This window comes from Aythya marila (assembly GCF_965140915.1).
Source record: "Aythya marila genome assembly, chromosome: 21".
In the NCBI taxonomy this organism is placed as follows: Eukaryota; Metazoa; Chordata; class Aves; order Anseriformes; family Anatidae; genus Aythya; species Aythya marila.
Window position 1 is genome coordinate 5,487,834 of NC_139062.1, and position 13,873 is coordinate 5,501,706.

Consider the following 13,873-nt stretch of genomic DNA (forward strand, 5'->3'; position numbering starts at 1 on the left):
ATTAAAGATATTTTATTCTGTAAATGTTATCAGATAAATGCTACATAAAAATATGAGGGGAGAGGAATAGGCAACATGCTTGCAAGTTTTTCTGATATTGTGAATTAAGTTTTCAAGCAAATGTTTGCTTTTCTTAGGTAAGAGATAAAGCACAGCGAGCTTCCCGAGTTCTTCTTGATATTGAGGCTGGTGCTCCTGTTCTGCTTATACCTGAAAGCTCAAAGTCTAATAGTCTTATTGTAGCTAATCTTGGAAAACTGAAAGTCAAGAACAGATTTCTGTTTGCGGGTATGCCAGGTACTTTCTCATTAAAGAACAAGGTAAGAACATTACTTCTCACCGTTGCTTCTTGTGTTTTTTCTAGTGCTTGTGAATTTTATTTCTTTATCAAACTGGTAATTAAACTTACACTTTACTTTGTATGCAAATTTTATACTACCAGTAGTGAAACCAGTGTACTAGGTATTCTTCTAAATCTGTCCTGCTGATAATTGTATGCAGCTGTTCAATTTTGTGCTTGCCTACACCTGTACTTGCTTTCTGAGATCTTCAGGTCAGAGGGGAGACTGTTTTCCAGAAATTAATGGAACTGGACCTATTAGAAAGTTCAGTCCAACTGGTTGTTGAATAAAGTGCTTTCAGCTAACCCCCTTTACTAGCTTTTTGCTTAAATTTCAACAATGTGAGTAGCAGAGAATGGAGGCCTTTCTCAGCTGAAGCTTGCTGGAAAATGTCGGCGAACAGAATTGTTCTTAGTTTCTTTTTTTTTTTTTTCCTTTGTGCTTTTACTTAATGAAACCAAGTATGTGTTGGTTGGTTTCACTAGGTAAAACCTAATGAAAGGCTTCATTCGTGAAGTTTTGCACCTAAGGCTCTAAGTACAGGACAGGGAACAGTCAATGTTGTTATTGAGAGATGCAGCCACAAGATCAGGGGTATGGAAAATCCTTCTTGGAAGGGTTTCTATATCTAATCTATGCAACAGAATGGGTGTTTGTTCTGGGGAGACAGAATTTAGGTGGACTGCAGTCATCACTACAGGAATTTTGTCTGTTACCTCTGATTAATACCTAACAATGGCATTATTGTAAGGCAGTATTGGATTGTAATGTTGAGTTTTCTTCTGATGTATTTAAAGATTTGTAAATGGTACATTCCCAAATTAATGTTGTAAGAGTAAAGAAAGGATGTGTGTATAGTAGTTTTCTGTCGATTTAAAGAGACTGTGTTCCATAATACTTAATATATTTCATGTTTTGAAATGGGATAGGGTGAATGTGTTTTGGTGTTTTGTTTTTATTTGTTGTTGTTTCATTTGGTCGGTTTTCTTGTTTAGTTTTCTTTTTTTTTCTCTGCCCTATGTTTATTTTTGAGGATCTGATTTTACAAGGCAATGCATACAAGGATCCAGTTTTATTTGAGGTATTTCACATCTTATAGTAGTGTTGAGGTGCTCCTCAATCATTGAAAAAAAGAAATTTTCTTGTGGAATTTAGCACTTTAAAAGTTCCTATCTACATTAATATATAAAGAACTTGCTAAATTCCATAAGATTCAGAGTTAAATTTATTGCTGTGTGCTTTTTATGCATGTCTGAGGAGCTACTAATTTGGATTTACATAAATTCATAGATTTACAGGTGATGTGATGGTTTTTCTTTGCATGTACTTTCAGTCTCATCTTTACAGGGCAATGTTAAATGCTAATGTTTCCAAATTGTTAATCTTAAAATCTTCAATCATGACTGCAATTAAGTTTTCCAAAGAATAATAATTTTAAACCACGTAAGGCAAGTAAGATTAAAAATTAAAAAGGGAAAGGAAAGTTTATGGGTGAGGATTGTATCATGACATCAGTAAGTTGGCTACAAAAAAATGGGAAATGATCGTAAAAATACTGCAGTCATGGGTAAAGTCAGTAATCCCAGAGTAAGGAACCAAGTGGATTGGTAATGACAGACGATTGTATCTGCTGGGGCACATGAACTTGAACAAAACTGAAACATAAGATTCATCGAATCTGAATCAGGGCAGACTAAAAAAACCCTGAAATTTTCAGTGAGGTTTAAGGGCAGTGTGTAGACCTATCCCACTGGACACGTTTATGGGAGGAATAATTCCTAATGCTGATGCAACTCGTTTGTTCACTGTGTTGTGAGCTGTACCCTTTGCAGGTTTTTGGTGCTAGACAGTATTGTGAAGGTGGAAACCTGTAAGAATTCCCCTGGATATGTGGTGGTGGGGAAGTGTAAAATGTTACGCACCAATATAAATGAGCTTTTCTGTTTTTGCATGTGGAGGTTTTAAGAATAAGTGTAGGAAACTTTGCCATCTCTAAACTCAGCTACTGCAGAAAAATTCTGGGACACATTTTGGTATTATGATGGAACTTTATAGTGCATAAAATTATAACATTATGTATAGAAGTGTTTATTCACTTATTCTAATAAACAAATTGCTGACATGATTGTGTAGAAATCACTGCATATTTTGAGATCATTGGAAGATGTTCTGAAAAACAGCTTTTAAATATTTAGCAGTCTTTATTTTATAGATATGCTTGATAGCCTTAGTCTGCTATTTTATGTTAATTTCGTTCACGTGGAGGTTTTTTTGATTGTACAAAAACAGCTGGTTTTGAATGAATTTATCATTGTTTCACAGCTTTCTTTGAAAATGCTTCTGAGGTAAGCTTTTTGTTATAGAGAACATTACAATCTGTTAAGGTGGTAGGAAAAAAGCTTGACTATCTTTCTACAGTGGTAAAAAAAAAATACTGTGATTCAAATAAAGTACTTAGTTTTTTTGACAAGGACTTCCTGTAGCTTGAACCTTGGTATATTGGGTCCTTAGTATGTCAGGTGAAAATCTATTGTTAATTATAAAATTGCTTTCATTAGCAGGATTCATTTCAATTTTCATCTCCTTTGGGAACCCCAAAACACAGCATGAAGAAAACAGCAAGTGCGGATGAATCAAAAGTAGTGACAGAAGGGTTGTTCATGAAAAAGTCATCAGGAGCAAATGTTTCTAGGCTGAAGAGTGAGCCTATGCTGAGCACATTGAGTAAGCAACAAGGGCAACAATCAAAATTACCTGTTGTACCAAACCCTGACAACCCAGGTATGTTTTAAATGGTAGAAACGCAATTTAGTTCTTGCTTTTCTGCGTAAAATAATGCAGCACAGTTTGACATACATCTTTCGTGACTAATGTAAGGTTGTGGGTCTAAAGACTGTAGACTGTAAAATCAGTAACTTCTTAGTTTAAACGTTGCTTTTTGCAGCTTAAAGGATTACAGAACTTTAGTTCAGTTTCTGGAAGAACAGTGCTGCGATTTGGGTATGTTTTAAGTTGTGTATTACAGACACAAGGAGTATTGTGAACTCTAATAAAGAGTTTACATTTATCACTGAAGAAGCTTGGTATCAGATAGTTACGGAAATTGGTGTGTGAATAAAAATCATAAAAACAATCAAAATAACTTCCAGGAGAAGCTAAATTTCTTTTTTTAGGTAAGTTGCATTAGTTTTGCAGATTCTTTTTTTTTCTTGTTTAATGTGTTATTTCCTGTGCACTTGCAGAGGATCACATCTGCCTCTTAGACTGCATTGTGGTTGATCTGCAGGACATGGACATATTTGCTGCGGAGAGATACCCGAGAGAGTATTCTAAGGCTGTGGAAGATACAAGTGCAGACTTGAGCTTTCCATCATACTTTGTGAGGCAGACAGGAGGAAGCCTATTAAAAGAACCTTTCAGACTGAAGCTACAAGTAGAGAGAAACTTAGACAAGTGAGTTGATCTAAGCAGGATCTTTTTATGCTGTCTGCCTGAAAGCAATGCTTTACATGCCTTCTAATGTATCTTAAAGTATTCCCTGCTGTGTTATTGCACCTTGAAAACATGGATTTCTTTCCTTTGGTGTAGAGAGCTAAGTCATGCAGTTGCAGACATATTGATACACGGCAATCTCTCATCAGTCCATTGTTCTCTGGATTTGCCTAAGTATAAACTGATACGTGGCTTGCTGGAGAATAACCTTGGGGAGCCTATAGAAGAGTTCATGCGACCTTATGATTTGCAGGATCCAAGAATTCATGTAAGAGGAACTATGGAAATACTTGGGTGGGGAAAAAAGTTAACAATTTTGTGAAAACTCTGCTTTCTTTTTTCTTCTGAAGTATTTAAGCTGAGTTGCTCTTGCAGCATATTATCAGTACAATAAGAAACTTAAGATTTTTCTACTGGAGATTTTTGACTTGAACAAGTGCAGAGAGATGATACCTTTCCCATTGAGTCTGTGATACTCTTAATGACTTAGAAGGTGACTAAAAAATCAAATGGAATGTTTATTACTTTGTGTCAAAACCCCTTACCTTACAAATCTGAAAGAATTTCAGTAATAGAAGCTTTACAGCAGAGCTACTCTTTTTTTTGTTGATGATCAGGTTTCCAAGCATTGCCCATCTTCTAGAGCTGTTGTCAAATACTATTCTCACAGGATGAATGTGGGCAGCAGCTGGAAATAATCAGGTGTTATTATTACTGGGAAGAGTTGTTGAGTGGCATGTTTTCTCTTGATCTTACGGGACTTCCAAGCTTTATGTTGCACAGCTATAATCTTTTCTTTAGAAACAAAAATCAGTATTTTATGTGACCACAGCAGGCAAAAATTAGTAGGATACATCTAGTATTCTCTTAAGAACTATGGCAAGAATGGGTAGAGTTCTCTTAATGTGAATATGCTGTTCATGTCAGGCTTCTCACCTAAAATATTTTTAAAATTTCCAGATACCACAAGTCATTTAATAATAGAAGGCACCTGAAACTGTCTGCAAGAGTTATTAGCAGTTTGATTTTGGGGGGATGAGAAAAGGGAAGTATTTTGTTTGAGAACAAGGAAATTACAAAACTTATATGAAAAAGATTAATAGACATTATTGAAGTTGGAGGATACAGCAATGGTTAATGAAACTCTTTGAAGGAGAAAGACACTCTAACTGTTTGCATTTGTCCTAAGTAACAAAATTTAATTGAGGAATCAAACGTAAACAGATGCTCTTAAAAGAATGTTGTTGTTTACCACTTTCAGACAGTTCTGAGTGGAGAAGTGTATACTTCTATGTCTTTCCTCATTGACATGGTTAATGTGAGTCTGGAACTGATGGATCCAAAAGGAAAGGATGGATGCAGCTCTTTAGCTAGGTATGAATTTTCTTTTGTTACTGAATACATTATCTGAAACACTATGCTCATCTGAGACACTGTAGGATGAGAATTAAGGTAATACATGAATTTATGATTCCATAATTTAACAAAATAGCATTTCTTAAGTTTAGTCCTAATTGAGAGTTTCAGCTGTTCTGAAGGATGAAAGAGAATGACGCTGTTCAAAAAGTACTCTCTTTCTAGCTGTCCTTGAAATCACAGTTCAGAAATCAGTTGACTTGACTAACACAGTCAAGTTTATGCTGTTTCAGAAGCAACATAGAAAGAGCATACTTGACTAACTGTGCTGTTTCAGAAGCATGTCTATACTGTTCTTTTTTCAATCCAGAAGGTTCTGTATCAGAGGTAAGCAGTACGCACAGTACAGATTCAATTTGCATCGCTGTGGCATGAGATGTGATTATAGTTGTTTCAGAAAATAGATTAAAAAAGATATTAGCAATATACCTTGCATATCTCTAAACCAAGTGACGTCTGGATAAAAATGAGCTGCAAGATCTTTAATTGTATAATTTTGCTTTTTATTCCACTAGGTTTGATTTTAAGAAATCTAAGTTACTTTTTGAAAGCTCTTCAAATAGAACAAAGTCTGTAAACTTAGTTTCCCATTCCATGATGGCATTTGACACACGGTATGCTGGACAAAAGTCTGCTGCAGGCACGCCCAATGTGTTCAATTGCATCTTTCAGTCATCAAAGAATACTAGTAGTCCGGGAGCAATCCAGATTGAACTGCATTACAGGTTGGTAGTTCTGAGATTTTTTTAGTGTTGCTGTTTTTTTTTGTTGTTTGTTTGTTTGTGTGTGTGTGTGGTTTTTGTTTGTTTATTGAAATCAGTATTGCTTAAAGCTACTTGCTAAGTATGGCCTATCACTGTATATTCATTATTATGAATACATGTTGCACAAATTTTCCAGTAGGTGTCACACATCTCTTTCCAAGAGTATCGAATAAGTACAGCAATTACACTTCATTCAAAAAACGCTTTCTGCTTGCTTTACTGTATCCTATCCCACATTGTTTTTCTCATCTAAATATCCTAGGATGCTTAAAAGTATCAGAAAGTGGATGACTGGTTCTAATTTAATACTGAAAAAAATAATATAAAATACAATGTCAACATTTAACTTTATTGTCACAGTGTTGTATTGAGGGATGTTAACTAACAAAAATGAAGATGAAGGTGGGTGACTACAAGTGTTACATTCACTTTTGATCAGGCCCCCTGACCAAACTTAGCTTTCCAACAGTTTTATATTCATATGATGCCTCCTTGAAGCAGTTACAGCAGCAACATAGAAAAAAAAAAAAAAAGACTACTTTAGACCAATGGAAGATGCTGAAGATATTTGTTCTGAAGCTCTCTGCAATTGAGAGAAATTTGTTGTACAGATTTGGAGAATACATGATGGTTTTAAGTACTTGATGTTTTTCTAAATGCAAATTTAGCCTTTAAGATTTTGACTTGAATAAAACTAAAATCCTGTGGGATTATGAAAACAAAGGAATAACAACTGAAATGTTCTGGATTTTCCTATGATCATTGATCTAGTATCTGCTTAGTTTGGAGGTTTGTTTGCTCAGCATAGCCTAATCTGTTTTATGAGCAGTTGTTTCATGGAATTTTCCTCCCAAGTGTTACGCTTTTAAATTATAGCCACATAAGCATGTGTTAGATTTTTATTGGTGAGAGCATCCTTGGCACTAGATGTAAGCTTTTGCAGAGCTCCAAGATAGCATTATACTGGTTCGTGTCTTTTGGAAATATCCTGGAGAGCCAGGGAGAGTTAAAGGATTTTAATGCTGGAAGCAGCACAGGCAGGCTGCTTCTTACAAAGGAATTACAGTTCTTTGGAGATTTTATATTCCAGAATAGGTTGGATATAAAATTGTTTCATGGAGTTTAAGCTCTTAGATTATTTTCCAGTTAGCATGACCAAACATAATTGGTATTCCAGATCATGAAGTCAAACAGTTTTAGCCTTCTTAACCAGATACTGAGAATGGGATGCTAAAAGTTCAGGAAGTCTAGCGTTTCTTCTGAATGACAAAGAAACTTCCTGTGCTACAAAATGCTGTCAGGGTGTGAGAGGAAACACATTGCATGTCTGATCTTTCAAAGGGGCATGGAGCCAGGTCTAAATTTTAAATTTCATGCACAGCATGTTAGCTTTGATACTGAACAGATGTAAAGTAGTAATAGTCTCAGTTTAAAAAACCTGAGTTATTGCAAATTAATAATGCAAATGTATAAAAGGAGCTTTTATAATCTAATTGCTTGTTACATAGATTTTAAATTTACCTTTTGTATCATTACAATTTAGAAGCTGTCAAAGTTTTGTATAATTTAAGATATGTTGGGTTTCTGTGTGTACAACAACTTGATGAATTTCAGTCTGCTTAAAAATAGATTTTTTGAAGGCCAGACATTCTGTAAATTACATGTACCCCCGTAAAGCTCCACAGAGTAGTAATACTGTCTGGCAAGTAAAAACTCTATTCTCAACATAATTTTAAATATAACCAAAATGTAAAATTCTAAAGTATGCTTCTCTGTCTGTTTTTTAATAGGTCTACTAAGGATTCCTCTAGTTTTACAGTTGTACTGAACAATCTTCGTGTATTTCTAATATTTGACTGGCTGTTACTTGTTCACGACTTTTTATATACTCCTGGAGATACCAAAAAGCGGGAAAATCCCCTTCCTTCCCGGCAACGCACTTACAGCAGTGAAACAACTGTAGTTCCAAAAACAGTGAAAAGTGGAGTAGTTACAAAACGTTCATCACTGCATGTGTCTACAGAAAAACAACTGGAAGTTAAGGTTAATGTGACAGGTAAATGGGATCTTTTCTGTTTAAAAGCCATGTGATAGGTACAAACAGGACCTGTAAAAGGCAGACAATAAAGAATCCTGCTAGAAATGCTTAAAGTACTTTAATGGTATTTCAACTGCTGTTGTTTATTATTAAACATTCTGTTTTGTTCAGGAACGGAATTTGTGGTTGTTGAAGACGTGTCTTGTTTTGATACCAATGCAATTATTTTGAAGGGAACTACTGTTCTCACTTACAAGCCCAAGTTGTTAGATCGTCCTTTCTCTGGAAGTTTGTTTGGCATTGAGGTAAGTAGAAATAACCTTGCTTTTTTAAAATATCTAAAATTAGATGAAATTGAGAAGATGCTTGAAATACATATTCTACAGAAATAGTCTAAAGATCATTTTTAGTGTGTTAATTTCCATCAGGTGCTGTTATTCTACAGCAGTTTTAAAAATGAATTTGTATATTTTTGCGCTAAGACACCAAAACACTTGGCTATAATCTCACAGAATCGCACAAAATTTCCAGGTTGGAAGAGACCTCAAGATCATCAAGTCCAACCTCTGACCTAACACTAACAGTCCTCCACTAAACCATATCCCTGAACTCTACATCTAAACGTCTTTTAAAGACCACTAGGGATGGTGACTCCACCACTTCCCTGGGCAGCCCATTCCAGTGTCTCACAATCCTTTCGGTAGAGAAGTTCTTCCTAACATCCAACCTAAAACTCCCCTGGCACAACTTTAGTCCATTCCCCCTCGTCCCAAAATATTGCTAGCTAATAATCAACCATAAACTGTCAAATTAATTTGGGGCATAACTGGATAGGCAGAAGCCAATGTGTTCAGTAAAGGCCTGCAGGTTGTACTCATAATTGATTTGAGGTGAACAAGCAGTATTGTGCCATTGGAATATATGTGAGTAGGGATCTTTTTTGATTAGGAGTTTTGAGTATACAAAGTGATCCTGAATCCTGTTCAGCAAAGTAGGACCACAGCTTGTCTGCTGTGGCCAGTCCTGGGTGAACAGATTTGAAGAAGCTATGAACAATTGAGAGGAAAGCAGCAAGAACACTGAGAGCTGAGGAGTACCTAATACATCAGGTTTAAAAGAATTTGTCTGGAAAAAGAAGGCTGTGCAGAAATGCGATAAATTTTAAATGACCGTTGTAGACCAAAGAACAAAACACTTCCCATATTTGTGATGGGAGGGGTAGTGGAATTATCCCAGCAATAATGGAACTATTTGGTTGGATATCAGAATCTTTTTTCCTGAATTTAGAGCATAGTGGGGCACTGGCAGAAGTTGTCTGGAAAGATTTTGGAATCTCTGCTGCCTTAAAGTTTACAAAGGAATTGTCTGTAGAGAACAATTTGGTTATAGTTCATATTGTTTTGTGGTTGAGAGTTAGTCTATGATTTCAAGGCCATTGCCAGGCTTGTGCTCTAATATTCTAATTCTTTTACATTATTTTTAATTCATAGGTTTTTTCATGCCGTTTAGGAAATGAACAAGAGACTGCACTGTCAATTATTGATCCAGTACAAATTCACGTGGAACTTCTTGAGAATCCTTCCTACCCACGTGGTTCAGGACTGTTGGATGCTTTCAACAGTGGTGATTTTCCTCCTATTCTGGAGGTAATATTAAAGGACTGAATAAGACTGTATGCAGTATAGGATACGTGATTGTAATCTTATACTGATTTTTCATACGCAAGAATCCAATGAATAATTTCAACTGTAGAAGACGTGTTTTTCCCATTATACAAAAGCAAAACATTTACTGTACCACTCCCCACTGTACTGCCCCACTACTTATGCTCTTGATAATTAGTAGGTAATAATAGAAGTTTAATAATTTTATTACTGGAGCTTTAAAACAGAATTTCCATCAGATTTTAATATTAAATTTTGTCTTTCTTTCAAAGAAGATTTGTTATTATCTGAAGTAGGCAAGAGAAATGTATAGAAAGGGGTAACTGTCTTTTTTTTTTCTTTCCCATTTAGATTCAGTTGCAAGCACTGGATATCAGACTGTCCTACAATGATGTTCAACTCTTCTTGGCAATCGCTAAATCAATTCCTCAACAGACCAGTGCAGCTGTGCCTGACTCAACTGTATCGACTGCTGAAAGTACGACTAACACTGGTTCATCACTGGTGAATGAAACTTCTTGCTTCACAAATGAAAATAGAGAGATTCCCAAACGTGTTTTGGATCCTCTTGTTGGTACGTTCTTAACCACTGGAGTGAAGTCGTTTCTTTTCTAAGGAAGGTTTCAGCAGTGTAAAGCTAGACTACGTACTTAACACAGAAGATATCTTCATTGTGAAAAAGCCTTCATTTCATCGATTTGAATTGTCTGAAGATAACATTATACTGACGATACTATAAAAAATAGTAGAATGTTTTGTTGTTTCTTTTCTGCTTTTAGTATGACAGATTGCTTTACAGAAAATTTTAGAAGTGTCGGTTGTCATCATACATCATCATGATGAAGTACTTAGAAAATACTTAACAGGGGTGAGGTGCTACCTCTTCATACTTATTTAACTGGTAATGAAATGGAAACTGTCATAATAATCATAACCCAACTATCTCTTCATGTCCAGCAACATATTATTCTGTTTTGGTGACACTGCTTTTTTGCAAATTAAAAATTGCATGTGGGTGCTGCCTGACAATGAATAAATACACACCAGTGAAAAAGGTTTCCTTCCCTGCTACTATGTTCTTGAGTCACATGTTTTGTTCAAAATAAATAATGAATTGTTTTTGTTCAAAATAAGTGATGAATTGTGTTCCAGATGAAGGATTTGGTGTACAAAAAAAAAAAATTATCTTATTCCCAACTGAAATCTATGGGAGTATGTTAACTTTCTGCAGGAAGATAAAAATAGTTCATAATAGATGTACACGTACGCACAGGATTTTTGGGAGTTGCATTTTTTTTTTTGTAAAAGCAGCACTGAATCTTATGCTCTTTCTACAGCTGCAATCTTAAATGAAACACAGAAAATGCTTTTTTCAGACAGGTATATATTTATATAGTTTCAGAAATTAAAACAAGTTAAGTAGATAACTGACATGGATTTGTATTTAACTGCTTAATTACAGAGATACAGCTGGCTCGCCTTCAGGAATTGGGATTCAATATGGAAGATTGTCGTCATGCTCTTCTGGCTTGCCAAGGTAACCTCAAATAGTTTTAGTTGGACTTTCAGATTGTTCATGTTATCTAACTTTCAGGTTGTAAGGTAGCTGATGGACAGGCAGGATTTCCCTCTCTTCTTTACTTTGGCCTGCAATTACTGAAATTTTCTCTGTGTTGACCTCTTCTTAAGTATTCTCATTTATCTGTTGCCTAAAAGCCACCCTGCAAAGATTCTTCTTTGCTTTTGAAACGTCATGTGTGGGCCGTTTGGGTGGGTGGATGGTGGTGGTGGTTGTTTTTTATGGTGTATACCATATTTCTTATGGTGATCTTATCCATCACTTTATCTTTAGAGCAAGTATTCTTTGGAGCAAGTAGTCTCCCCCTGTTGAATCGTGTATTTTACATATTTCTACATGCAATATGTAGCAAGATTGTTACTGGATTCTTTTTCTTCAGCATTGGATGTTTCCCACCTTCTTTATAGGCACTCGTAGCATTTAATATAGGTTCATATTATGTTTCAACTTGGTTTGCAAATGTCAAACAATTCTTATTCTTAGAGAACACTTATATTTATAATCTTGCCATATATGTTATTGAATAGAACACACTGAAAATACTGTTAATGTTTTGCTACCCTTTCTAAGGGAAAGGGAATTAATTTGTTTCCATATGTTTTTTACATCATCAACTACATTCTCAATGAAATGTACTTGTTTGGTTTTGTCTAAGGTGACTTAAAAAAAGCAGCAAGTTGGTTATTTAAGAATGCTGAACCTTTGCAATCACTTTCCCTGACTTCCTCTGGTCAAGATACCCGGGGGATTGTGCCTTTTCAGTTCATCTCTGGAGTGGAAATAAAAGCAGAAAGTATATGTATTTGCTTTATTGATGACTGCATGGACTGTGATGTTCCTCTTGCTGAGTTAACATTTTCACGTGAGTATCTGTTTTGCTAAGTGAGTTGCATAAAATTACTGTCAGTTACTGCATATGTTTCTTACCTGTATCTATTAATGCCTATCACAAGCAATCTATTATGCTTAAGAAACTGTAGTGGTGTTACTTTTTATTTGTGTAGTAATAATGCTTAGAAGTTATTGCTAAAAATCCAGGTTCTGCTTAAAATAATCACTGAAGAAAATCATATGGATATGCTGTCACTATACTTTTTTTAAAGTACTTTATTTGATTAAACATATTTCTGCTTCAATAAAAATAGCTTGCTTCTTGAGTGAAAAGAAAACAATTTGGAGTATTTTGGTATGCTTTTTGTACCATTTCAATTTAAGAGACACATCTTCCCATTGCTTATTAATGCTTCACTGGTTTGAGAAACTTGATCACACTTGTTTTGCATAACATTCACTTTTTTTGGCAGGTTTGAATTTTCTCCAAAATTTGAGAGCCAACCCTGAAGTCAAAGCTCATTTTACCCTCTCCGGAGACTATTATAACCGTGAGCTTTCAGGTATAAAATACTGAGGGTTTCTTTATTTAGGTTTAGGAATACAATCTTGTGTACAACAGGAGCATGAAATTCACCCAACATGAATTACATATATCATAATGTGAAAGACTGAGTGTGTGTGTTTGTGTATATGTGTGGTCCTGAACAAGATACCCTAATTTGATAACTGATGGAAGGGTGTGGAAAGCAGAGAGGTTGCTGTTACAAAAATTAGACTGAAGTTTGCTTGTAATTATTGTGTTTCTGGATAACCTTTTTATGTAGTTACGTAACTACCTGTCTCTGTATTTACTTATCTTTTTCTAATGCGTAATTGCTTTGAAGCATTCATTATCCATTTTAGGATGGAATAGGACATGAAAGAAACGATTAGGATGAAGACGATGAATTACCAATTGTAATTTATATTCTAGTTACAAAAAAGCAAGTTATGCCTCAGTACAGGCCAGCCACTGACGAAACTAACCTAGTTGTCTTTTTTCTCTGAATTGAAAACTGAAGTTTTCTGTTACAAAGTTGATGGTAATGACCTCAGGAATTCTGTCAATATCAAGGTGGTTTTTTTAATATTTGAAAACATGTAGTATTTTTAACAGCTATTTCAGAGTTTGTTCCAGTATAAAACTGATTTCCATTTAATACTTTTCTCAGAATTAAGATATTTCTGCAAGTCTCTACATAATAGTATACTCTGGTTCAAATAGAGGAGCTGGAGCAACTTTGTATTAGTTAGCAAATTAAATCTGTAGGCATACAAGTTCATCTTGAGCACAGATAGAAAGTAAGGGAGCTCATTATTGAAGCTGTATTATTAAACACTTAGGTATGTAAACAGCATTCCAATGTGGCCTTCAAACATGTAATGTATGTGTCGTTTTCTGTTTGGTTGCAGGCTGGGAACCATTTATTGAGCCGTGGCCATGCTCAGTTTCCTGGCAACAGCATGCATCAACCCGCCTCCACCCTTCCCGACTGAAGCTGGAAATTCAGGCTGAACACCGTTTGGATATAAACATTACCTCTGTTTTCATAGGTATCTAGGAATATTCCCTGAGAGCATCTCTATCTAGTCTTAATTTGCACTTTCCTAAAATGATAGGTATTTCTAATTGACTCTTGCTGGTGTCCCATAGACAGAGAGAAGGAGACTTGGCACAAGTCCCTAGGTACTTCAGATGATATTGT

The 13,873-nt window shown here is 35.4% G+C and overlaps 1 protein-coding gene across 3 annotated transcripts in view; it reads left to right on the forward strand.

The window, feature by feature from the left end:
• VPS13D (vacuolar protein sorting 13 homolog D) overlaps positions 1-13,873 on the forward strand; it is a 103,746-nt gene that overhangs the window by 26,300 nt on the left and 63,573 nt on the right. For 2 of the 3 annotated variants that reach the window (XM_082777161.1, XM_082777163.1), the window contains exons 25-38: positions 138-320; positions 2,900-3,122; positions 3,584-3,794; positions 3,930-4,101; positions 5,095-5,207; positions 5,765-5,974; positions 7,804-8,069; positions 8,223-8,356; positions 9,542-9,697; positions 10,067-10,289; positions 11,178-11,252; positions 11,950-12,156; positions 12,599-12,688; positions 13,581-13,721. In XM_082777161.1, the coding sequence (XP_082633287.1) occupies positions 138-320; positions 2,900-3,122; positions 3,584-3,794; positions 3,930-4,101; positions 5,095-5,207; positions 5,765-5,974; positions 7,804-8,069; positions 8,223-8,356; positions 9,542-9,697; positions 10,067-10,289; positions 11,178-11,252; positions 11,950-12,156; positions 12,599-12,688; positions 13,581-13,721 (2,404 nt within the window). The remainder of the gene's footprint in view (positions 1-137; positions 321-2,899; positions 3,123-3,583; positions 3,795-3,929; positions 4,102-5,094; positions 5,208-5,764; positions 5,975-7,803; positions 8,070-8,222; positions 8,357-9,541; positions 9,698-10,066; positions 10,290-11,177; positions 11,253-11,949; positions 12,157-12,598; positions 12,689-13,580; positions 13,722-13,873) is intronic. The other variant, XM_082777162.1, reaches the window with a different exon arrangement.